At 39.6% G+C, this 27,017-nt stretch overlaps 1 protein-coding gene across 12 annotated transcripts in view; it reads left to right on the forward strand.

Moving 5' to 3' along the window:
• USP6NL (USP6 N-terminal like) overlaps positions 1-27,017 on the forward strand; it is a 208,228-nt gene that overhangs the window by 151,528 nt on the left and 29,683 nt on the right. For 9 of the 12 annotated variants that reach the window (XM_022580293.3, XM_089906509.1, XM_089906504.1 and 6 more), the window contains 8 exons: positions 2,912-3,019; positions 11,680-11,789; positions 13,933-13,981; positions 15,610-15,730; positions 18,631-18,725; positions 19,383-19,448; positions 19,541-19,640; positions 22,147-22,299. In XM_022580293.3, coding sequence (XP_022436001.1) covers positions 2,912-3,019; positions 11,680-11,789; positions 13,933-13,981; positions 15,610-15,730; positions 18,631-18,725; positions 19,383-19,448; positions 19,541-19,640; positions 22,147-22,299 — 802 coding nt within the window. The remainder of the gene's footprint in view (positions 1-2,911; positions 3,020-11,679; positions 11,790-13,932; positions 13,982-15,609; positions 15,731-18,630; positions 18,726-19,382; positions 19,449-19,540; positions 19,641-22,146; positions 22,300-27,017) is intronic. The other 3 variants (XM_089906510.1, XM_089906511.1, XM_089906513.1) reach the window with 3 other exon arrangements.

Genomic DNA, 27,017 nt, shown 5'->3' on the forward strand with positions numbered 1-27,017 from the left:
CTTTGTTTTACAAAATTTCCAGAATTTCTACAATAGTTGAAAATTTGTGAGGAAAGATCTGTAACCACAGTGTCAGTCTATCATGTAACAGTAGAAGTATTTGAAAAATAGTAACTATAATTTAAAATGCTTATTTTAAGATCTCATAATTTGATTCTTTTTCTACTGTATCTTACTTTGTATACATGTTTCATCTCATTACCTTGCACAGCTTGAATCCAGATACATCCCTTTTTATATTCCTTTTGGGTTTTGATTATAATTTTATTTTATTTTACAATTTTATAATTTTATTTTTAATGCTTTCTGCTCTTCAATTTCATTAATATTTTCCATTCCATGTATATTTTAGTAAGTCCGGTTAAGCAGGACAGTAGATATACTACATAACACATGGTTTTAGAAAGATGGTCTTTGCTTTTTATAAAATATAAAATCAGTATCTTTTACTAACTGGTAACATCTTCTGTGTGTCTTTGGGCAAGTTACTGAATCTTTTTGTGATTCACTGTCAGCATTTGTAAAATTGGGGTAATAATATCTCATAGAATTATTAATATCATTGAATGAGACAACATATGTAAATAGTTTTAAACAGTTTCCTGTACATAGTAAATGCTCAGTAAAAGTTGGTTTTAACTGTTACTGTTGATGATGATAATGACAGTGCATCAGAGTTTCTTTTTGAGCCTTTTCTAGACATGCCTCATTTTTTGTTTTATCCCTGGAATAACACTAGGACCATTAATTTTTTATTTCTACCTGAAATCTTTCTATTATTTCTTCTTCATTGAATCATGGCAATTTAATGTTTTGTTTTTCTAAATCTAGATTTAACTTTAGGATAAACAATGAACGGTAATTTATGTACAGTTGGTGAATACAGAATTGAGTGAAAGCAGTATATAATGTCCAAAACCTTTGTAAGTGATACAGTATAAGAAATGCATGTGGTTCCTATCTTACTCATTGAAAAACATCCATCTAATGGACATTCAGGTCCATCAAAGTTTATCTGTTTACCTGCCGTCATGTTTTACTTGACTATCAAAATTTCACTTTTCACATTTGCAATAATTCCCACATTCTGGTATTCATATTAATTGCATTCAGTTTAACATCCTTACTCTAGAAATTCAGGACATAATTTGAAGTTACTTTTAGTGGATGATATTCCTTTAAAAAGTTAAGTTTAGGGGCTTCCCTGGTGGCGCAGTGGTTGAGAGTCCGCCTGCCGATGCAGGGGACACGGGTTCGTGCCCCGGTCCGGGAGGATCCCACATGCCGCGGAGCGGCTGGGCCCGTGAGCCATGGCCGCTGAGCCTGGGCGTCCGGAGCCTGTGCTCCACAATGGGAGAGGCCACAACAGTGAGAGGCCCGCATACCGCAAAAAAAAAAAAAGTTTATCATAATTTTGAAATGAATATAGATGATAAACTTTCTTTGGAAAGTAAATCTTAAATTCACTTTTTTTTAAACCACACTGTTTGCAATTAATGGTGGTAAATGTTTAGTACATGGGAAATGTTGAAGAAGCAGAGTCTAGTTTATACAAAGCCTTTCTGTACATATTCTTCCAGTTACATCTACCGCGTAAGTTAAAACCTCAGTGTTTCTAGTCACTGTCTGCTGGAATTTCAAATTTGAGACTTACTATATTTATACCAAGAGAACAAAACTGAGATTATGTATGTAATTATCTAATTGAATCAACTTCACAGTATTCAGTGTTTCACAGGAAACGTTATTCTATAGTGTCACTGATTTAAAATCACAGTTTCTTAAAGCTACATCATAATTTAGTTACTAAAGGTTTCATTTTAAAAAATCTAGTATAATTGTAGAAGTTGAAGCTCTGCTTATTAGTTCATAGCTCGTCAACATCTCAGTTATTAGAACTTGCATCTTATTTTCTTGGCCGTACTACTTCAGTACATTATTTTGATCATAAAGGTAACTATGTACTTATTCTTACCTCGCTCCTGAAGTTTCTGCCGTAATTTGTTTAATCATTTCCTTTTAAGTTTCATCTACTTTTAAGTTTCAGAGTTTCCTTATGCACAACTTTGTAATGAGCATAATAGGTTTATATGTTATTTTGAATACGTAATTAGCCTTGAGAAAAAAGATATAATTACAAGAAGATGGAGAGGTGTGGCGAGTCTTAAGATTCTTAGAGTGATGGCAGTGTACTTTCAAGGGCCCAGAGTGTTAATGATGCTGATGATTTATACCTAATTTCACTCAAAGGTGATGATGCTCCTTCTTGATGGAAATTTATCACTATTTTTGTCTGGTCAGATAGGATCAATGTCATTAAGAAGAGGACAGAGGTTTTCCTGAAGAAACGCTCCAGAATTGGGAAGAGGAGAGGGAAGAGGGAGAGAGTGTGTGTTTGGGGGGTGGAGGTGGACTTGAATGAAGACTGTAGGTCACATTGAGTTATGAGATAGAAGGTTCTAGAGAGACTCTACCCTCCTTGAAGGCACTTTGACACAAGAGAACCCTTTTGCTATTTGGAACCTTTTAGATGTAGGAGGGAAAAAGAAGAAAATGTGTACCTAGTTAGCTATATCAATGGGGAGTGTGTAAGTCAGATGTTCACAACTTAAAGAACAGCACTGATTGTGCTCTCGTGCCACTGAAGGAACACCTTTGCAGTGTATGAAAATAACTAATGTACTGGGCATACTTAACATTTTCTTGTTTATTCTATGCTTTCTGTGTATATGCCTCCCTGTTTGGATCTGAAAAGTAGAGATGAGAGGATCCAAATGTGCCATGTTAAATTGTATCAATTATGAGGAATCCTTTGGAAAGAAAAGACTAACAAATATTCATTAGTTTGATTTAAGGGACTAGTCTAAGCTTTGTCAGTTTGTAACTTTCAATTTATGTTTCTTTTAATAAGTTTCATAGGAGAATTTACAAAGGAATCCCACTCCAGCTCAGAGGGGAAGTCTGGGCCCTCCTCCTGGAGATCCCGAAAATGAAGGAAGAAACCAGAGACCTATATAGTGTGAGTACCGAGAGCCAGCCTGTTATTTTGAAACGATCATTCAATGTTGGGGCATATTTGTAAGGAAAATTGACTAACACCTGGTTGTAGCTACTCATTTGCAATGTAGTATTAATAATAAAGAGATTTACAATGGCACTTTTAGAGTTTTTGGGAAAATAACAGCAGAATTCAGTTTATCCAACGGCTGCCTGTGTATGATTGACTGTTTTCTTCTTCTTTCCCCTAAGATTGTTACAGTATTTCTAGGTTTTATTTTTTATTTATAAAAAGTTAAACGTTTCACTCAGTGATCAGTAATGCTTTCTGTATATTAGTCAGGGCATTAAATTTACCTCCTTGTCATCTCAGCTATACCCTTTCTAAACCTAAATTTTATATTAACCTTTGAAAGGAATAAGAAACATATATCTAAAAATAACTTTGTGCCTTAGAAAAAGTGTTCAATGTCACTAATAAAAACGGAAATGTAAATTTAAAAAAAATAAAAATAACTTTGAAATCTCAGAAAATGTATATAAATAGAATAAATTAAGATAGAATAGCTGAAATAAAGACAAATTATAATAAAAATAACTTTGAAATCTGTTCCTCAGAAAATGTATATAAATAGAATAAGACCGAATAACTGAAATAAAGACAAATTATTTGTCATTTAAACCCAACACCAATTATAAAAGGGGCTTTGGAATGCTCTTTTGATATTTTCATATTTATGTATAAATAAGCAAAATTTCATCAAGATGTAAGGTAATAGGGCTTCCCTGGTGGCACAGTGGTTAAGAATCCGCCTGCCCATACAGCGGACACAGGTTCGAGCCCTGGTCTGGGAAGATCCCACGTGCCACGGAGCAACTAAGCCCGTGCACCACAACTACTGAGCCTGTGCTCTAGAGCCCATGAGCCACAACTGCTGAGCCCGCATGCTGCAACTACTGAAGCCCGTGCACCTAGAGCCCGTGCTCTGCAACAAGAGAAGCCACTGCAGTGAGAAGCCCACGCACCGCAACAAAGAGTAGCCCCTGCTCACCGCAACTGGAGAAAGCCCGCGCGCAGCAACAAAGACCCAATGCAGCCAAAAATAAATAAATAAATAAATTTTTAAAAAGATGTAATAAATATTGGTTAATTTAAACAGTTACTTGTTTTTTATGATGTAAAGAGTTTTTAAATTAGTTGTTTGGACGCTGCACAGAATATAAGTTTTGTCTCAGTATTTTAGAGTTTCAAATTATTTTAGATGGTTGATTAGATATTTGCCTTTAATGTCATAGTTTTAGAACCAGTATTGAAAAATGATATCTGAGAGAAATATTTAAAATCTAACCCCAGCCCCTAGTATAGTGTGCCTCTCATAGGGTGGGTGCTCAGTAAATAATTTATTTAATTAATAAAGAAGAAAATTTTACTTAGCATGCTGTTTTGGTTTCCTGGGGCTGCCATGACAAAGTCCCACAAACGGAGTGGCTGAAAACAACAGACATTTATTCTCCTGCAGTTCCGGAGGATAGAAGTCTGAGATCAGGGTGTCAGCAGGGCCATGCTCCATCCCAAGGCTTTAGGGAAGAACCTTTCCTTGACTCTTCCTAGATCCTGGAGTTGCCGGCATCCCGGGTGTTCTTTGGCTTGAGGCTGTGTCACTCCAGTCTCTCCCTCTGTCCTCAAGTGGCCTTCCCTTGTGTGTGTCTGTCTCACCTTCTAAGGACTCTAGTCATTGTATTTAGGGTCGACCCTAATCTAGTATGACCTCCTCTTAACTTGACTACATCTGTAAAGACACCGTTTCCAAATCAGGTCATAGGCCCAGGTTCTAGGAAGACAGGAATTTGGGGTGGATGCTGTTCAACCCAGTACATATGCTAATATTAGAACTGTGGTTCAGGCTTTTTCTACATAGAATAAAATTATCCAGTTACTGTATATCCAGTATACAGTAACAAGAAAAGAAATGAGTTGCCCACCAATCATTTCAAGCTTGTAATTTTCAGTGCTATCATAAGCATTATTTTTACTACTTGAGATTCCTCTAGCATTTAACCAAGTCTTCCTTTCCCAGTTACTTTCTTTTACTCTCTCTTTGCAAAAGTAGTATAAATTGCTGTCCTGAAATGGGAAATTCAATGGGAATAAAACTACTTTTTCTTAATCTATTGATACTAAGATTTTTCTCAAATGGTGGAATTGTCCTGATTCCTGAGCCAGTGCTCTTATCTGCTGTTTCTCCTGTTCTTTTAATTGTATCTCATTGTTATCTGTCTCTCTGGGGTATAGTGCTCTGTCTCACAGGTGGCAGAGGTCCAGTGACAGTGGATAACAACCTCACCTGCAGCCTTAGCAAGGCTTAGTAATCTTGTTGGCCAAACCCACAGTGAAATTGCTAGTTTTTCATCCAGATACTTTCCACTGTACTTCTGCTCTCAGGTTTATAGGTTCATTACATTCCTATTTCTTTTAAGTAAAATGTTTATTCTTTATTATTGTGACATTCATGGATCTTAACCCCCCTAATCTCAGAGTAACCTTAGAAGTTGCTTACACCTCCTTTCATTAAGATAAGAAATATGCTTGATTTCCTATATTCTGCACATTGGCTTGTAACCATTCTAGGACATAAATAATCTTTCTGCTCTATTATTTTTTACCTGCTTAACTGGGCTTTGTTTCTGTCATGAGGTCTTTTCTTATGTTGAATTTTCTTGTCCTCTAGAGTAATTTTTTTTAATAGATCTTTATTGGACTATAATTGCTTCACAGTACTGTGTTAGTTTCTGTTGCACAACCAAGCAAATCAGCCATATGCATACACATGTCCCCATATCCCCTCCCTCTAGGTAGCCTCCCTCCCATCCTCCCTATCCCATCCCTCTAGGTCATCATCACAAAGCACTGAGCCGATATTCCTGTGCTGTGCTGCTGCTTCCCACCAGCCAACTGTTTTACATTCAGTAGTGTGTATATGTCGATGCTACTCTCACTTCGCCCCAGCTTCGCCCTCCCACCCGTGTTCTCAAGTCCATTCTCTATGTCTACCTCTTTATTCCTGCCCTGCAACTAGGTTCATCAGTACCATTTTTTTTTCCTTTAGATTCCATATATATGCGTTAGCATATGGTATTAATTTTCTCTTTCTGACTTACTTCACTCTGTATGACAGACTCTAGGTCCATCCATCTCACTACAAGTAACTCAGTTTTGTTTCTTTTTATGGCTGAGTAATATTCCATTGTATATATGTGCCACATCTTCTTTATCCATTCATCTGTCAGTGGACATTTAGGTTGGTTCCATGTCTTGGCAATCGTAAATAGTGCTGCAGTGAACATTGTGGTACATGTCTCTTTTTGAATTATTGTTTTCTCAGGGTATATGCCCAGTAGTGGGATTGCTGGGTCATATGGTAGTTCTGTTTTTAGTTTAAGGAACCTCCATACTGTTTTCCATAGTGGTTTTATCAATTTACATTCCCATGAACAGTGCAGGAGGGTTCCCTTTTCACCACACCCTTTCCAGCATTTATAGTTTCTAGATTTTTTGATAATGGCCATTCTGACCAGCGTGAAGTGATACCTCATTGTAGGTTTGATTTGCATTTCTCTAATAATTAGTGATGTTGAGCATCTTTTCATGTGCCTCTTGGCTATCTGTATGTCTTCCTTGGTGAAATGTCTATTTAGGTCTTCCACCCATTTTTTAACTGGATTGTTCATTTTTTGATATTGAGCTTCATGAGCAGTTTATATATTTTGGAGATTAATCCTTTGTTGTTGCATTTGCAAATATTTTCTCCCGTTCTGAGGGTTGTCTTTTTGTCTTGTTTATGGTTTCCCTTTCTGTGTAAAAGCTTTTAAGTTTAATTAAGTCCCATTTGTTTATTTTTGTTTTTATTTCCGTTACTCTAGGAGGTGGGTCAAAAAAGATCCTGCTGTGGTTTATGTCAAAGAGCATTTTTCCTATGTTTTCCTCTAAGAGTTTTATAGTGTCTGGTCTTACATGTAAGTCTTTAATCCATTTGGAGTTTATTTTTGTGTATGGTGTTAGGTAGTGTTCTAATTTCATTCTTTTATATGTAGCTATCCAGTTTTCCCAGCACCAGTTACTGAAGAGGCTGTCTTTTCTCCACTGTATGTTCTTGCCTCCTTTGTCGTAAATTAGGTGCCCATATGTGCGTAGGTTTATCTCTGGGCATTCTGTCCTGTACCATTGATCCATATTTCTGTTTTTGTGCCAGTACCATACTGTCTTGATTATGGTAGCTTTGTGGTATAGTTTGAAGTCAGGGAGCCTGATTCCTCCAACTCCGTTTTTCTTTCTCAAGATTGCTTTGTCTATTTGGGGTCTTTTATGTTTCCATACGAATTGTAAACTTTTTTGTGCTAATTCTGTGAAGACTGCCATTGATAGTTTGATAGAGATTGCATTGAATCTGTAGATTGCTTTGGGTAGTATAGTCATTTTCACAGTATTGATTCTTCCAATCCAAGACCATGGTATATTTCTCCATCTGTTTGTCATCTTTGATTTCTCTCATCAGTGTTTTATAGTTTTCTGAGTACAAGTCTTTCGCCTCCTTAGGCAGGTTTATTCCTAGGTGTTTTATTCTTTTTGTTGCAGTGGTAAATGGGAGTGTTTCTTTAATTTCTCTTTCTGGTTTTTCGCTGTTGGTGTGTAGGGATGCCAGAGATTTCTGTGCATTAATTTTGTATCCTGCAACCTTACCAGATTCATTGATTAGTTCTAGTAGTTTTCTGGTGGCATCTTTAGGATTTTCTATGTATAGTATCATGTCATCAGCAAACAGTAACAGTTTTACTTCTTCTTTTCCAATTTTTATGCCTTTTATTTCTTTTTCTTCTCTGATTACTGTGTCCAGGACTTCCAAAACTATGTTGAATAAGAGTGGTGAGAGTGGACATCCTTGTCTTGTTCCTGATCTTAGTGGAAATGCTTTCAGTTTTTCACCATTGAGTATGATGCTTGCTGTGGGTTTGTCATTTATGGCCTTTATTATGTTGAGGTAGGTTCCCTCTGTGCCCTTTTTCTGGAGAGTTTTTATCATAAATGGGTGTTGAATTTTGTCAAAAGCTTTTTCTGCATCTATTGAGATGATCATATGGTTTTTATTACTTAATTTGTTAGTATGGTGTATCACCCTGATTGATTTGTATATATTGAAGAATCCTTGCAAAAAAAAAAAAGAACAATAACAAAGTAAAAAAATAAAATTAGTCTAGGAAACTAACAGATATGTTAGAAGGAATATAAAAATAAAAGTATAGATAAATCAACTACCAGAAGGGAAAAGAAAAAACAATAAAAGAGGGGGTTGGGAAGGCCTTGGCTGTGGAGGGCGGGGCCTAAGCAAGGGTGAGGTTTGGGCAGTGGGCGGGGCCAATGCTTAGGACCCACAGGGCTGGGAAAGGCTGTGAGGGGTGAGGCTTAGGCTCAAGGAACAGAAGGGGCCCAGGCGTGCCCCCCGCCCCTGGTCTCAGCTGGCAGGGGACCTCACCTGGGAGCCCAGCAGGCTCCCCGTGCCTGAGTGGGCGGGGCAATCGCCCTCCGCTCCTCTCCTGCTCCTCCCGGAGGGCCCCTCCCGCCTGCCTCTCCTGATCTCCCCGGCCTCCCTCCTGTACCCCCAGCACCCACGCGGCCTGGAGGGGGCTTTGGAGCGGGGGGTACCTGCTTGGGAGCTCAGCAGGCTCCCCGGCCCGTGTGGGCCAGGCGATTGCCCTCCGCTTCTCTCCCCTCCCGCTCTTCCTGGAGAGTCCCTCCCGCCTGCCTCTCCTGATCTCCCCGGCCTCGGGGGCGCCGATCCTGTCTGGCCTCCACTTCTCCTCCCGCCTCAGTCCCCCTACGTCCTACTGGTTCACTTTGGGGTTCCTCCCGTCTCCTTGGGTGTCAGAGCCCCCCCCACCAGCGGCCTGCAGGTGCCTTAGTAGGGAGGTGCTAACTCTGCGTCTTCCCACACCGCCATCTTCAGGAAAAGTTTTCTAGAGTAATTGACATTATAGATGTCTTTAGGTGTCTTTCTCCCTTTCAGCTAAATTTTATTTTAAAGCATATTTTATCATGTCTTGTCAAACATTTTCTTTCTGTGTTTTGATACCTCATCTTTTACCAGGGGGCCTGCAGAACAATAATTGAAACCTCTTTGCTTGCTGGCTACCTTATTTTTTTTTAAAGATATTTAAAGAACAAATATGTAAAGATTATTATTTTTAAAGCTAAATTTTTGTAATGTCTCTTGGACCAACTTTTATCAGAAATAGCATACAATACTATTTTAGTGGTTGTACGGTTCTCTAGTGCAATAGTATAAATACCTTCCTTGGTCTTCAGAACTCTGAAGTGTTTTAAAACACTGTGGAAGTGCTCATGTTTTTAAAAGCTGCAGAAGCTGCCCTTCTCTGAGCTCCTACCTCAATACACAAAACCCACATACTCACAAAACATTTAACATACAAACATATATTCCAGGAAGCCTTGTTTTTTCCACTTTTAGCTTAAGTCAGGAATTAACAGTTATATATATTTACTAGAATAGGTTTTAACAGAAATATATATTTCCAGTACATGGTAAATAGGTCAATATAACACATGTATATAGATGTTTAATTACAATTAAATCTGGTTAAGTATAAATTAATATAAATTTTAATCTCCCACCTGGTTAAACATACTCATTTTGTTCTTTTCCCCCTGAAATGCTGCTTAATTGACAGCAGAGAGGGTTTTTTAGAAAGACAAAAACTGCAAGGAATAAGAAAATGGGAAAAGAGATAACCCTTGCCAATGTTTGGAGACCAGAATTCAGACAAACATTTAGTAATTTTAGCAACCCTGAGAAAACTGGAGGAGGACCTGATTTATATCTCAGAATCCCCAGTAGGCTTCATAATTGCCGGCTCCAGGTACCTCTGGAAGTGGAAGTGAAACTAAAAACAGTAGAAGTGCTTGAAAGTCTGTTGCAGAAGCAGTTAGAGTCCCTGAGTTCCCCCACCTGCTCCCCACCCCTGCACGAGACGGGGGCAGGGTGTGGGTTACTGTTTGGAGAGGATGAAACAGAAGGCCGGTGGGCTGGAGTGGACGCAGACCTGCAGAGGAAAGCACAGAGGGAGTGAATGTCCTGAATTTGGGGCAGCCCCGCCTTTCCCTCCGCTCGGCTCCCAGAACAAAACACCGGCATCCGGACGCTTGTCCTCCTGACAGGAACTCAGAAGAGTCTTCTCTAGGAATCTGACCAGCCCAAGAAAATACCCCCAAACTCCTGACTTCAAGGGAAGCCCAGTGAAACCAGCCAGATCACTCTACAGTGAAGACAGAGCTTGAAGCCCCACGTCTGCACATAGCGCTTTCCATCAGCTTTCTCATGTCTTCTTTCAAATATGAGTGAGGAGAGGAGCTAGGAGATAACATGGAAAATAAGAACAAGTAGAAAAAGCAATTTGTGAGAAACAAGACTATACAGCAAGAAGAAAACGGAAGAGCTATTGCTGGTGTCTTCAGAGGGATAAAAAGAGATATTGTGTCCATAAAACAAGTATAGGATGCTATAAAGGGAACATTAGAGAACAATAGAGCTTATGAATATAAAAAATGATAATAGAAACGAAAAATTCTAGAGGAGGGTTTGAAAATAACAAGTGAAGAAATTTCCCAGAAAATAGATTGTGAAGTCAAAACTCAAATCAATGAGTTTTTACGATTGAAAATATCCATCAAGTGCCCAAACCTGTGGCTAAAAGTAGATCCAAGCCAAGCACAGAAATTACAAGTTTCAAAACTTGAAGATAGAAGCTCCTATAAGCTTCTAGAGAGGAAAAAATAGATTTCATGTAAAGAAGAAAGAATTAGAATGGCAACACTGGAAGCTAGAAGACAGTGAAGGTGGTGCCTTTTGAGCAAAAATATTTTCTGACTTAGAATTCTAAAATAGCCAAATAGCTAAGAAAGAAGATAGATTTATCATTCAAAGTGTCACAAAATTTATCTCCCACACGCCCTTTCACAGGAGCTACTGGAGGACAAGCTCCTCCAGAACAAGGGAATAAACCAAGAAAGATGTGAGATGTAGGAGACAAGGGACCCAAGCAAAGGAAGGCCTAGCAGATGGTGAAGGGAGACCCCCCCCGAGACCCCCGCTGAGTAGCGGGTCCAAAAGCTCTGGAAGCCAGGTCTGCAGGGAGGGTTCCTGTTCTGTTAGAATAGCACCAGGAGAGGTTGATGCAACTTAAAGTGAGTTTGGATTGAATTAGTGACACATATGTAGAAAATGAAGCAAATCAAGAAACAAGGCAATGATAAGCCCCAAGGAAAACAAGAACATTGTGCTAGAAAGAAGAAAGGGAGCATAGTGAACTGCATGGCTCAGCTGTGAAGAGTCTTAGGAACACAAACTCCAAAACGCTCTCCATCCAAAATGAAAGTCTAACTGTACTGGCAGGATGGGAGGGAGAGGAGGGGGTGGGAGGAGGGAGAGGAGGGGGTGTGGATGGAGAGAAACCTTTCATTGTGCACCTTTTCATATTTTCATTTTTGAACCATGGAAATGGCTTTCCTAAGTCAAAAGTTTTTTAAAGAGAATTATTTTACCATTTGTCATAGGCTTTTTGACAACCGATTTACATAAAAATGTGCTTTCTTCCCCTCTTTTTCCTCTTCAGAAATTAAAACACAGAGCACGGGGTTGTTCACCTGATATCAGACAAATAGACCTTGATGTCAACCGCACATTTAGGGACCATATCATGTTTAGAGACAGATACGGTGTGAAGTAAGTAAAGTTTAGTATTATGAACTATGAATAGCATGTACAAATAGTCTTTATCAATTTGAAATGTCAGTGTTTGGAATGTCTTGTATAGATGATAATTTTGATTCCAATTCTAAGGGTTTAAATTTTGGTGGATCATTTGTTCCATATGGTGTACAATTCAGGAGCTAATTTAACTTAAATTTTTAACCTTTGACATAGTAGGTGCTATAAAATTGCTATAAATCATTTTATGATCTGGGAATTCTTAAATATATGTAGATACTTTTATTAAAAGTGTTATCAAAGAAATGAGAGATTGTGTTACTTTTTGAGAGCCGTGTCAGCAATAAATATATTCTTAGATCCTTGACTCCATGCAAAGGTGAAACTAGAAAGATGGGAAATACGCAAATGAAATGACTGTGACAGTTTAGGAATGAAAGGTACAGTTTTGCTGACCTCCTATCAGTTAAGGTTCAACCAGAGAAAAAGAAACCAGTAAGAGATGTAAACTAAGGGATTTATCGTGGGGAATTGTCTTACACAGTTGCAGGGACTGACTAGGCAAGTTCAAGATCTGTAGGGTGGGCCGTCAGGAAGGGCAGCTGGAGCTCTCGGGTGGGCGCGAGTGAAGCCACGGTCCACAGGAGGAGTCCCTCCTTCAGGGAAGCCTCGGATCTGCTCTTCCAGCCTTTTGACTGCTTGACCCAGGGCTTCCCAGATTATCTAGGGCACTCTCCCCTACTTCAAGTCAATTGACTGTGTACTTTAATGACATTTACAAAGCACCTACATTAGGGTTTGAATAACTGGGGGTTGTAGCCCGGCCAAGTGGACACGTAAAGCTAACCATCACAGTCCACCCTCGTCAACTTAATTTCCGCATAAAGACGATAAAGGCATGCTTTGCCTGACATGGTACAGCTATTCTACTTACGACTGAAAATATGCTAACCCCCTCCGCACGAAAAGATGCAGCGCCCTTGGGCAGTGTTTACTCTTTTTGCGTTGATATGTGTAACCTAAATTCTGTGATATAAAGTCAACTATTATTAAACATCTTATGTTAGATGATAAGGAAAAGAGAAGGAAGAAGACACATTAAAGTATATACACAAACATATTGATATCAAAATAAGGAAATGCTCAAAACAGATATAGTCAGCAGTTCTGCGACTGGGCATGTGGTCACTGCTGGTTGGTTACTTACCTTCCCACTACCCACCCCATATTCCCTTTGCCCTCAGCAAGTGCCTCGGCTGGCTGCGGTTCTTTGCCTGGTGGGGGGGCCTAAACCTTTATTCCTGAAGAGTCCGGACCATTAGCAGTCCTGCCTGAATTTGCTTGTGGAGGTTATCCGTTGACTTTAATCACAGGGTTTGGTTATACTCAGAGGCACCTTAAGTGTCTTCTGTGTTCTAGACGTGCTCCTGCTTACGTCCACTGTGTCCTAGCACCCCCTTCCCCTTAGTGGTCGGGATCAGTCCCTCCAGCCGGTACAGTCACCTCCTTCTTTGCCTGTTGATTCGGAGGCATGAGGAGCCCAGAGTGGCCAGGTGGCCGTCTCGGCTTCCAGTTCAGTGGAATCATTGTGTCTCCTGGTGGGGACATTCCTCTCTTTGGAGCCAGGACCTCTAGAGCAGCAGAGCCAAGCATGTTGTTAGTGGACCCGAGAGGTAACGGTGTGTGGAGCCACTCCCGTTCCCACCCCTGGATCCTGGGAGAGGCAGCGCTGGTGCTGGAGGCTGATTTCGGGTGTATACCGCCTCCTGGGGGACATGCCCCCCGCCCCCCGCAAGGTACTTCTCGGAGCTGGCAGTGTGAGTGAGTCTTCAGAAGGCGGGTCTGCAGCTCCGTCCAGCTGGCTCCTTCTGTGGGGGTGATTCTATAGTGAGAGTAGTTCAGTGAAAGAGGGGAACAAATTGAAGAAGCTGTGAAGCCCTTCGTGCTTTTTGCTATAAACCCTTTCTGTCAAATTTAACCTCAAGTTTAGACTGTATTGTTTAAATTTGAGCTCGGGGATCATTTCCTTATTATAGTAGTAGTTTTATCTGGATTATCTGTTTATCTTCAGTCAAACTGTTGTTTATTTTTTAAGTTTATAATTTTAAAAATATGTGAAAAAAACTAAATTGTGTTCAATGTAAATTTCTTTTTCTAGGCAGCAATCCCTGTTCCACGTTCTTGCTGCATATTCTATCTACAATACAGTAAGTTGGAGCACGCCTGCCCACAGCTTTTTGAGTTGTGCTCTGAACACCTGGAGGAGATCTTTGGGCCTCCCTCCTGACAAGGCCCTTTTGGCCTGCATTTCTTCATCTCAGGACTGGATGGTCTCCAGGTCTCTGTGGATCTTCCTGAGGCTCCTGTGGCCCCCCTGGCGTCTTAGAGCAGAGCTGGTTGGGAAGTGGAAAAACCACAGTATGACAGCGAAGCTCACTTTCCCCCCCTCTTTCTCCAGACTGTTTTGTTACGTTTTGTGTTGTTGTTTGTCTTGTCTTGTTTTTATTTTAAGCAGGTAGGACTGGAATGAGCAGGCTAGGAGGACAGGAAGTGGTAGCTAGGTTAATTTCTGCCTGACTCTTGGTGACTCCTCATTGCCCCGGGAGGTTGCCTTCCAGGATCACATTCCATTTATTCAGTGAGGTCCAGGTGGGAGACCATATGTACCTACTTGCTGTCTCCTGGAGTGGGCCAAAACTAAGCTTTTAGGTATTAGAACATGTTATTCTTAAGGCATTGATTACTCTGGGGGGAGAAAGATTTGGGGGGAAAGATCAACTAGTGTCGAAACCAGTGTAGATGCCAAATAAATGCTTGTTGACTAGATTCCAGGAAGGACACCTTGAACCTTGGGGTATATCATTCCTGTTATAGTCAAAACCTTTAAGTTACAAGGGACAGAAATTCACTCAAAACAAGGGCAAGTTAAAAAGGGATTGATTAAAGGGACTTCTCACAGAAATGAAGCTCAGGGGAGTTGGAGCTGGAGAGTGAGAAGCCTCCAGTGAGAAGAGCTTCCCTTTCTCTCTCTTCCACTCTGTGGCCATGTGGTAACTCTGATTGTCTCTGGGAACTGTTCGTTCCACTGGTTCTCTCTCCAGATTGCTTTGTTTGTCTGCTTATCTGTTTTTCCAAGGCTAGTATTGCACCCATGGACTCACCATGACCATTCTGTTCAAGTGCATACCACCATCGGATTGCAGTCTCTGTGGCTTTATTCAGTTTTCTTAGAGAAATTAGTAAATTAGTCTGGCAGCCAGTTAATGGTTCCCTGGGGCCAGGTGTCCTCTGCTCCATCAGCTTTGGTTCACATGGCACAGACATGAATCTCTAAGGCCATGTTATAAGCAGGGATTATGGGGAGAGTGGGCAGTTCTCAGGGAAGGAGCATAGGCTGGATAGGTACCCCGCAATGTGTCTGTATAAGGGTCCGGAAGTGTAGAGGAGAAAAGACAGCAAATTTGGGAACTATATGAGGAGAGAAATTTGCCAGCATCTGAGCAAAGAAGAGGACTGTTGAGCTGAGAATCACACACAAAACAGAAAAATAAACAGCCTCTACAGAAGGTATAATGGTACTTACTGAACAGGGCTCAGTAAAATCTGCATAGGTTAGACTTGCCTGTACTTCTTCGTTTATTCTCCAATACCAGGTGCATTCTTTGATAGTATGTGGCTCAGTGCTGTTGAGATTGTAATATCTCTCTATAGAATTGCCATTAAATAATGTGTTTAGGCATTTTCTGATTATTTTCTACATCAGTTTTTTATATGTGCATGTACATGTAATTCGATCTGAAAACCCCCAGTTTCTCTGTTCTCGTTTTCTCTTTAGGAAGTTGGATACTGTCAGGGGATGAGCCAGATCACAGCCTTACTCCTCATGTATATGAATGAAGAAGACGCCTTCTGGGCCCTGGTCAAACTGTTCTCAGGCCCCAAACATGCCATGCATGGTAAGAAAACCCCATGGTTGATCATCAGCAACAAACAAGGGAGGGAGAAAAAGGCAAATTCAAACAAAGTCAGACTTTGGAAGATGATCGGTAGGGTTAAGTACAAAAAAATGTTTAGGGGCTTCTTTAATTCATTAGTGTTTGTTACTAGTTTCTCATTTAATTCTTCTCTATTTCTAAACTTTTCTGTTCATGTTTATATTCCTTCGTGTTTACTACAAAGTATACTGTTGACATTTTAAAACTCTTTCCTTACTTGGCCCAGTCAGGAGAAACTAATTTAGGTTTAGAAGAATTTAGGAAAAACTGAATTATTGAGAGCTTTTGTTCAGAACTTTTGGACAGTCGTGCATTCAGTGAGATGTCTCCTGTTGACTGGATGTTGTGATGTCTGCTTCTTTGTCAAAGAGTATTAATTGAGAAATGACAGGTGTTTAAAGGAAAGGTACACCGTAATTGAGTAGTTTTGTATTTCATGTGTGTGTTTCAGTTGTCTCAGCTGTAAAATTGACTCCATTTTACAGTAAAAAGGCTGATAACATATTCTGGCCACTTTATTTTTTAATATTTCAAAACTTGCATAATTTTTTGGTTTTCAAGTTAGAAGGAGGTTTTTAATAACGTTTTCGTTATATTTGCCAAGCATATGCAGTAAACTTTACTTGCGAGAGTTTGGATTGCAGCTTCTCTTGGAAATAAAAGTGGCATTTGTCCGTGTAATGCAAAATTATTTTCCCAGTGCCGCTGCGTGTGATAATACCAAATTAAAAACAATTTTAACACTAATCACTCTGAGAATGGACCATCTTAGTTCTGTTTGTGAATGTTAAAGCTTTATGCGGTAGGGAACCTGCCGCATATTAAAGTAGTATTTTAAAGTTTCAAAAGTATGACCTTCCATAGACCATAGTTTATTAAATCTCACATTCTTACCATGTGGTTATTGTGGGGGCATTGTGTGTGTCTGTCTGTCTGTCTGTTTCTCCCTCAGTGTTCCCTGTGAATCTTTTAAAAAATAAATACTGTCTGCATGATAACTGTTTCTGGTCACTTTGCATCCCATAAAGAGACTCCAGTAGTAAGACACATTGTATTGAGCTGCCATCCAATAGACAGTATCATTTCAAAAGACATCTTGAAGAAGAATAACTCTTCTTTATCAGTCTTCATTTTGCTTTACCCTGAGATGGTGTTGCTGATATATCTTGAAGTACAGTGGAATGTTACGGTTTAAGTAGTATGTAATTATGTGGAATACCGCCCAATTTTAGAAAATTCATTCTTTTAAACAAACCTGATAGCTTGCTTTCAGTAATTATTGTCACCAGTCTAATCTATAAAGCAGTATTAATTTTACTATCCTAACATTTACATTACCAAAGCAGTTTAGGTCATTATTATGGGTAAGTTTGTACTTAGAGATATTTGTTTCAAGGTCTGCCTGTGAAATTATATAACTGAAGGTTACCTCAGTTCTTTGCATTTCCTATATGAAATTGGTATCACAAATGTGTAGAAAAAAGTGAGGGCTGAAGAAAATGAGATTTAAAATATCAAGTCTGGGACACCACTGAAAAGTGAAGCAGAGTTGGGTATCTTAGCACCCTTGGGCACTTGTGTATTACTGAAGGGATTGCCTTTTTCAAAATCAGACTTTTTATTGAAATTCTTCCAACTCCCATTCCTATCAAATTGACCATGAAAGTGGCACAGAAAGAGAGACATGGATTTTTTATGGACTCGCTTCACTGGACAGTGTTACGAAGGGAGGAAGTTGCTGTCTGGGAAGTTCTACACGCGCCTTAGAAAGCGGAGAATTAGCTAAGAAGTAGCCCTTCCCTGAAGATTATAAAGCTGTGTTTCCTAGCAGTGTGTTCTTTGGGTTCTTGGAGGGACGTAGTTTCACTTTTTGGAAACAGGTGTGCTGTGCGGAAAAATGGACTCCAAGAGCCAGTAAGGCTGAGAGATGAGCTAAACGAAGAAAACGAGGTTTCTTTAGTCCATAAAGCAACTTAGAAACATTCAGACGTTCCTATGCCTCATGAACATAGGCAAGAAGGGTATATATAACACACAGTATTTCTCCTGGATTCTTTTAAAAACAGAACATTTAGTAACATCTTTCGAAGTTAAGTAGAACCCAGGTTGGAAAACACTAATGTGGATAAATGATAAATTCACTGTGTATGCATCCTTTTTAACAGATTATATAGAATATCTGAAAGGAAATTTTTGAATGAAAATAGATGTAAAGTTCCATGACTTAAATACACAAAATGAATACTAACTTCCCATTTACAGTTACTTCCTAGAAATCTTATAGATTATATTGTATAATGAGTTGGGATAGAATATATTAACATCGATCATATAGTGCCTGTATGTTTTAGCTGATGTTAAGTATCACTTATAGAAAGGATTAAAAAGTGATAATAACTTTGGCATGGTATTGGAGTAAGCCTGAAAAGGGTAATAAAATGTTTGTTATGTAATGTATTAATGGTAAAACAAAATAAGTAATCAAGATTAGAATAACTTATAAAAATGTGTACATATAAGACATGACCCAGTACTTCAAGAGAACAGATAATTTTGATAAATGGCCTCAGTTTCCATTTTTTCTTAGTTTCCCTTTTAATTCAGAAATATTCTGTCCTCTTTTATACTTTTACAAGGATATAGAAGATCCTTAGCAAACACATACTAGACTGTAAGTTTCATTAACCAATGCTTATACACAATTGTTTCCTTGGAGGGGAGGAAAAATATTTGGGTGATTACTGGATTCATTGTTCTTGTTGTTGTTGACAGTTAAAAGATGAAAGAAGTATGTTGCACTTTAAAATAGAGATTTCTGTTGGTATTGTTTATGAAGTATTGTTTTTATGTTTATATTCTAGGATTTTTTGTCCATGGTTTTCCCAAACTCTTGAGGTTTCAAGAACATCATGAAAAAATACTGAATAAATTTTTGTCCAAGCTTAAGCAGCACTTGGTAGGTAGATGTGACATTGACTTACACCCACCTACACCAAGAATAAAGCTAGAAGACCTGAGTGCAGCCATTGGTCCCAATTACCCTATTGATTTATAGTCTTGTCCATGTCATTTACTGAGCAGTTGTAATTCCCAGTTTTTCAAAGGACGTTAGATTTGTGAAATTGAGTACGGATGAACTATCACAGCCCTAACTCATAGAATCAAACTTTGAAGCTGATATATACGAACAATATAGTTTTTAAGGATGTGTGATTTCTCAGTGATTTGGGAGGTTTTTTAATCACACTAAAATATTTTAAGAGTCATACAAACTCATCCTCAGTGAACCATATACATGCTGTCCTGTAAAACACAGTAATTTAGTAAAGCAAGGATACGTCCCTTTAGAATATGTTAAAGAGAAGCAAAGTGTTGTATTACAGTCCTATCTTATGAAGGGTTTATTCTCAGGGTGATTTTCAAAAGTAAAATTGAGGGAGAAGAGGGAGTCAGGAGAGAAGAAGTGGAACTACTCCAGCACGAAAGAGATTTGTAATGAATGGTTTTGTTTAGCTGTGACAGCTACCTCCAAAAACCTGCCTAACTTTTAGTATTGTATTGTCATATTTTGTGTGCTACAATCCAGAAGTTGTGAAGTCTTTGTTTTTTCCAGGATTCTCAAGAAATCTACACAAGTTTTTACACAATGAAATGGTTTTTTCAATGTTTCCTTGATCGGGTGAGTATTTATTTACAAAGCCCAATCATAAAATTACAAATTCCAGCCAAGGGCAAACTGTTAATCTTATTTCTGTTTTGTTTTAATTGTAGACTCCCTTTACACTAAACCTCAGAATATGGGACATCTATATCTTTGAAGGAGAACGAATTCTTACTGCTATGTCTTACACAATCTTAAAATTACACAGAAGTAAGAAAATGTTTTAATTATAAAGATTTCACAAAAACCTAGCCTTGTTTTAACTTTGATTTCTCATTACCCACCCAAATTCAAATTCATTTTCTTTCAGTAATGAGTTTAAAAAATTCTTGGGAATCAGTGAAATTATCTTCAGTTGGCACTTTACTTTCATTGGTTCTTCCTCATGACCAGAAGCTTACTACGTTGGAAAACGTCTTTGATTTTTTTCTCTATGTCATTTTCATCTTCACACTTCAGTAGAATGCAGTGTATATGTTTCACTAATAATAATATTCCTGTTAGTTATTTGTTTCCAGGGGGGATCCCTTATTTCTTTTCATTGGTCTGAATCTCAGGTTTGTAGTAGGAAAAGGGAGAGACTAAAGAAGCCAGGCCCCTTAGCTAAAAGGGCTAGTGAGGACGTTTTCCTTTACTGTGTCCTTCACCCAGGAAAAAAGCATCCAGCCCCACGCCGTAGACCAGAGTTGGGGAACCTCCAGCTCATCTCCCTGTTTGGCTGCTTTGCGGCCTCTGAAGCAAGTACAGTCCATGTCCACAGTTGCCCAAATGTAACGCAAGGCTTTTAAAAGCCTTCAGTTGCAATATTTCAAGGGCTCTGTATATTTGATATGCTGTGCCTTAAGTCAAGGAATTCCTTAAGTCAAGGAATGAGAGTTTCTCTTTATGAATATGAAGAACGTTTTTCCGTCTTAAAGTCTCAACCCAACCTTAAAACTTTGGTGACTCATCTTGTAACAATGCAGAGAAGAGAGTCACTGGAAGCTTTGGAACCTCACACAACACTTCCAGCCTAGGGCACAGCCTAGGTTCACGTTCATTGTATACTCTGCATCCTATCTTGTTCTTGAATGATCATCTCTTCAGTTGCCCCCATAACTTATAAGCTAATTGAGTGCTTGGGGTCATGTTTTATAGTTTTTCTCCCTGCTGTGCTTGGCTTTGTTCTAAGAATGTGTTAGGTACTTTGATATGAGATTGCTTGATTGCTTACTTGAAAAGCGTGGCCTTCAGGAGCACCAGATTATCCAAATTCTAGGTTGGAATGAAACTTTGAAATCACTACTGTATAGTTTACTCTGAAAGAAGAGGATTCAGAAGTGTTGTGGTCCATTTCCCTCCCTCCGCCAACACGCAAACCACAACACCAAGATGAAACAATTTGGCAATGAATTATCTCCCAAGACTCGGTGTCTATCATAACCGCAGGAAATCAATCAGTCTCTCCTCTCACCCCCTTTACTTCTTTTCTCTCTTTCTGGATTATGAACTGACAAAAATGTAGAGCAAAAGTATACTCTTAGTATACTAAACATCATTAGTTTACATTAGTTAGTTTAAACATTATTAGTTTAATGTTCCCTAAGCAGTGAGAAAGTAAAACCATGATGTTCTATTTCCCTGTAGCTCTCTTCCTCCTCTTAAATTATGTTTTACTTCAGACTCTTACTTAACTTTGACAAGTAAAAAGTTTCTCTACCTTTTGTAAATAAACTTTAAGCATAACGGTTAGTTTTTTTCCTACCATGTCATTAGATTAAATAAGCTGTGGAAAACCTTTGTCTGCTGCTGTGTATTTTTTCTTGTTAGGAAAACACAGCTCAAGGACTTACATGAAGTTCCTTCACCATATAAACCTTCAAAAACTGGACCAATAGTTAGCTGAAGCTCGTAAGATTTTTTTCTTGTTTTTTTCCCTGATGGCCTTACCAATATTTAGAGACATTGTTACTAAAAAAAAAAAAAAAAATCACACAGTGATTTTAAACAGTAAAAAAAAAAATTAGAAGCAACCTAAATGCCCAATATTAGAAGACCAATTAAGTAAAGTATAGAGCGTACAATACAACGGACTCTTATATAGTTAATGATGGTGGTATAAAATCATGTTTGTTGAAGTGAGAGGTATCAGTGATGTACGCCATCGAGTGGGGGAAAAACAAGGAGGTGAATAACAGAGAGAGTATCATTTATTTTTGTAAATTGATACACATGTACATACATCTGCTTGTAGGTCATTGGCTAGTGGATCTTAGCTGATTTTTACTTTCTGCTTTGTATCTGTAATTTGAATTTTTTCATACGTAGAAATACAAATAAAATTAATAATCCAGATTTTTGAGAAATTCTGAGACAGTTAAAATACAGACCTAGAAGTGGATGTGCCTATAACAGTTGGAGCTCCGTATCAGTGAAACAGAAAGCGCACATGTCATCCTGGGTGGCTCTGGGGGAATATTAATACCCAGGTCCGGTTATTCTTACACCAACGAGAACGTATTTAGCAGCATTCGCCTCTCCCCAAGCCCCCAGGGGTACCTGCTTTTCTCTGTGACTGCTTTAATATCAGAAAAGCTGTTGGTCTACTCAGTTTCGGTGAAATTCACAAGGCCATGTATAAATTGTATGCTGTGCCCTTTTAAAAACATACATCACAATAGAATAATTATATTCTCAACCTAAAGTAGCTGTTGTTTACCTTTTCCTCCTTTCTCAGAACATCTTATGAAATTGTCTATGGAAGAACTTGTGGAATTTCTTCAGGAGACCTTGGCAAAGGATTTTTTCTTCGAAGACGACTTTGTAATAGAGCAGCTCCAGATTTCTATGGTAGAACTAAAGCGGGCAAAGTTAGACCTTCCAGAACCTGGTAAGGAAATAGCCAGACTCTTTATGTGTAACTTAAAATTAAGATTGGAAGACACAGTGCAGTTAACATGGGCCATTTCTGTTTGAAAACAGCAGCATACTTGTGATGACATCATGTAAATCAGATTTCTTAAAATCTTCGATTTTAAGAAAAATTGAATAAACATATTAATTAAATCTGCCTGTCCTAATAGAGTCCCTACTTAAATTTAGGAAGTTTGATATACAAATAATGTTATTTCAACAGAAGTGACCATGGTGCTTTAAGCTACCCTAACAATAAGCGCTTTTTACTTTCATCATCTCGTTTTGTGGAACCATACACAGTAACAGAGCAAGTAAAAGTCCCATTTTCTAGAAGAGGAAACTGATACTAAAATGCTAACTCTGAAGCTGCAGAACCTGCAGACACAGCATTATTGCTGCCACTAGAGTCAGAGTTTCCTGACTGCTGATCCAGGGCTCTTGGCAGTATGTTGCAGTATATATATATATATTTTTTTTTATTATTTTTTTTTTTTTTGCGGTACGCAGGCCTCTCACTGCCGTGGCCTCTCCCGTCGCGCTCCGGACGCGCAGGCCCAGCGGCCATGGCTCACAGGCCCAGCTGCTCCGCGGCACGCGGGATCCCCCTGGACCGGGGCACGAACCCGTGTCCCCTGCCTCGGCAGGCGGAGTCCCAACCACTGCGCCACCAGGGAAGCCCTAAATAATATATTTTATTCATTTATTTCAAAACATCTTCCAGGACCACCTGTTAGGTTTTCTGCTAGGTGCTCTGTTGGGGATTTAACTGAAAAGAATGACGTGCTTCATGCTCTCAGGGTGCACAGAGGAGAGACAGAATTTACACAATAATAGAGTGTGAATAGGGTCATAATAGAGCTAGAAACAGGATAAATGGGGGAAGATGGTTGGAGGGTGATACCGGGTGAGTGGAAGAGAAAAAAAGAAAATGTGGAGAGAGCACAGTAGAAAGAAGTTTTAAGAACACACCTTTGCTAAAAACCAAGATGCTCTGCTTTTAGTTATTTAATTGCAAGGGGTCTAATCCGTGTTCTCCGAGGTTTGTTCTGGGTCTTCAGGATTCACTAGAAAACAAGCCGTCACAGCAATAATGGAGTGTGGGCCTGGGCCCTGTGAGACCATCACCTGTGCTCTGGAAGGTCACCCCTCCCTGGTGCAGTGTGATGATGTCCCTTTTCTACTAATTCTTTCCTGTAGCAGGGAATGCATTTGGAACAGCAGTTATTAACTATATTCTTGCTATTTCAACATTTATTTTTAAATGTCTTGCCTACTTTTAAAAAGAGTTTAAGGCAAGTTTTAGTAAAAGACACGTAAAGAAAAAAATATATGTATATAATAGAACTATTTGAACACGAGAATAAAATCTCAAAACCTGTGTAATGGAATGGGATGATTTAGCATCTAACTAGCAGCTAGTATGTATTGAATGCTTGCTCTCTGCCACATACCACATGCACTGTCTCATTTAATCCTTAAAATAACTCTAAGAAAAAGTACTAGTCCTCATTTTACACATGAGGAAACCTGGTAGCAGTCGTTCGTAAGATCCTTTACTAGGAAATGGTAGAAAGGGGATGGAGAGTAGTGTGGGGATAAAAGGAGAGGGGTGGATAAATAACAACGGGAACACTGGTTGATGTTGCTCTGCTCATGCTGGCGGTTAGGGGGGAACGTGGTGAGGGGGCCCCGCACCACCCGGGCCTCTGACCCAGTCCACCCTGCTGAGTGCACACGGCTTGGCTTAAGCCTTGTCTCCTTCCTGAAGACTCTGCCAGTCCCCCACCTCCCCAAAGCCGCAGAGTTTGGTCACCGGTATTTTGTGCTGGAAACGTGCCTGCCCCGTGTGTGCATCTGTCCCCACACTCGCTGGGCGTCACCCCCGTGCCAGTTAGTTTGATGTCTGCACTAGACAGTAAGTTCCTGGAGGACCGTGACCGTGTCTTCGTGTCGCCAGCACCTAGGGCAGTGCCTGGCATAGAGTAGGCATTCAGTCGATATTTTTTAATGAACAAATGAAGCTATAATGTATTTTTTAGGATATAAAAACCTATCGTCTACAAAAGGTTAGCGGGAGGCAGTTTTGGAGGTGATGGAATCTTTCTGCATCTCGATTGCACACACAGACAAGTCAGTTTAGTTATGTGTTCTGTCTCAATTTTTGAGGGTTTGAGTGCGTTTTCACTTCTGTTTGTTTGTATAGTGGAAACTGATGTTACACATGCACAGCAGTTTGTACTGTGTTTGTGACTTGAAACCCTAGGAAACACACAGTACAGGTTTTAAAAATTATTTCACAAAGATCTATTTAATTTATGTGGCATTAAAATAGGTTTATAAAAATAAATGTGTTAAATGATTATGTCCTTTCAGCTTCCCTTATCTTTCAAGTTTAATCTGCTAGAAAGGAAGTCCAGCCTATGAGCCTAACTACAATAAGTTTTTTGGATTTTTTGAAACTATCATAGCTATAATTTTGAAAGCATACTGTATTTCTTTTGATCACCTTGTTGAAAGCTGTAATAGTGTTCGAATTGTATATTCTTCTGGCTTATAGTACATTAAACAGAAATGAAACTGCTCTGTTTTTCAGATATAAATTTGAAATCAGTAATTTTGTGACAATATTTGAAACCTCAAATGGACTTAATATTTAATCTGGAAAAAGGAATAAGATGATTCTGTCCCAGAAGAATTTTCCTGACAGTGCTCCCCACCATTTATCACTGAAAACCGTTAGAACAGTCAGAGTACATGTATTCTGTTGTTGAAATTTAAAAGTAGAAAGTTGCTCACAGGGAAGAGCATTGAGAGCACTTTCCTGTAATTACGTATCCTTGGGCGAAGAAAGCTGCTCATGTGTTCGGAGGCAGTCTGTGAGACTTGTAGTTGCGTGTGGTGTCCACTGGGTGGTGACAGAGACCTGAGTAAGATCAGAGATGGACCTGCCCAAAGGGGCTTGAGACCCTCCCGTATTTCTTTAGGGATGCTTAGGAGTATTCTTTTCGGTGGCTTTTCTTTTTTTTTTTTTTCAAGGAAAAAAGTTATTTAAGAAAAAATAATAAGCATTTTTGCGTTTATCCTGAGCTATATCAAGCTGTAGTTCCTTTTTTTTTTTTTTTTGAGCAGAGTAGCCTGATTGTTGGCACTGGCATAAAAATGCTCACCACTCACGTAACGGAGCGCTAGTGAAAAATGTCGTTTAAACTCCTGGTTTTCAGGGGAAAGTGTGGATAATAAATATTAGTACTTACTGCCTCTTTATAGCTATCTCTTTTGACATCAGTTATGCTTGAATCTTTTAGTTACACTCAGTTGCTTAGGGGTGAAAGGAGATACTTAAACCAAACAAAGGCCAAGTATAGCGGTGTGTGTTTTGGGGGACAGGTAGTTCGAGGAGGTTAAGGTGAATCTATGAAGAGATTGTACAAGAATCTTTAATGCTTATTTGGATCTACTTTTGTGGGAAAGGGCAGGGGATATTTATTAGCATATGAAAATATGACGATGGCATATGTACTTCTTGGAGGGTCTGCCTGGTACGGCTTCAGCTCAGGGAAAGTTGAATAACTAATCTTCACGGAAGAACCGCCTTGCAACGAGGTTGGGTAGATTTTTTTCTTGATTTTGTACTTACACACAGAGGTCAGCTCCCCCAGGCGCAGGGCCCTTGGGTTTTGGTGCTGTGGTTGCCGAGACTCGGCCTTGCTCAGTTTTTGAGAAACAGGAGCAGGTCCCTGCTCAGACACGGCGGGCCCCAGCGGCCTCGGGGGTGGGGGGGCGATGCTCCACCGTGGGCCCCCCCGGCCCTGCTGCCCTCCACGCTCCTCCCTTCTGTCTCCCGTCCTCTCCCTCCCCTCCTCCTCTCCCCTCTTTCTCTCTTTTCCCCTCTGGTCCCTCCTTCCCACCCTCTTCTCACTCCTCTTGAGAGACAGCCCTTCCCATGGTCATGGTGGCCCTGAGGACCCTTAGAGATGCCAACAGCAAGTGCACATTTGCTCGCTCTTGAATCACTGAGGAGCTGCGCTGTTCAGAGGGGTTGGGTCACTTACAGGAATAAACTGGACGTGGCAGAGTCCGTGTGTCATCAGTCAGCAACTGTTGGTGGCCCTACCCTGCTCCCCGGTCCCAGGTCACTATGGACAGTAGGTGTAGCCTGGCACTGTTCCCAGCACTGCGGCCCGGCCCTGGCAGCGGGGAACAAGCTTACCCTTACCAAGCAAGGCCTCCTTGCCTAACTTGCATTACTGTCCTTAGAATTGGGAGGAATTAGGTTTCTTAAGCACTTCCATTTTAGAAAGCTCCTTCTTATATCCTTGTCTACTGCCTTTTTCAAATTACTTTCCTTTCTTCCATGCTTATTGATAATCTTTATGGGGGCAAAGAGGCCATATCCTCTAAATGTCTTTGTACAGCCGAGGTATTCACCATGCACCTCTTACAGAATCCTAGTTCCTAGTGAGAGATTGACATTCAGAAATTAATTAGACGCAATGTCCTTTTGTCTGCACTGGATTATTTTTTTTTCTCTCCAAACCCTGCTATATCTAGTTTCCTAGCTACGTAGATCTTGGGTATTTATAACCGTTATGTTTTGGTACTATTTGAATGGTATATCGTTACTCTAATTCAGATTAATTACATTTGAATGAGTGGACATTTTGTCAAAACCTTACCGGTAATTCTGTTAAT

This window comes from Delphinapterus leucas, chromosome 2 (genome assembly GCF_059928025.1).
Source record: "Delphinapterus leucas isolate spDelLeu-1000000601 "Yukka" chromosome 2, BTC_Dleu_Yukka2, whole genome shotgun sequence".
NCBI lineage: Eukaryota > Metazoa > Chordata > Mammalia > Artiodactyla > Monodontidae > Delphinapterus > Delphinapterus leucas.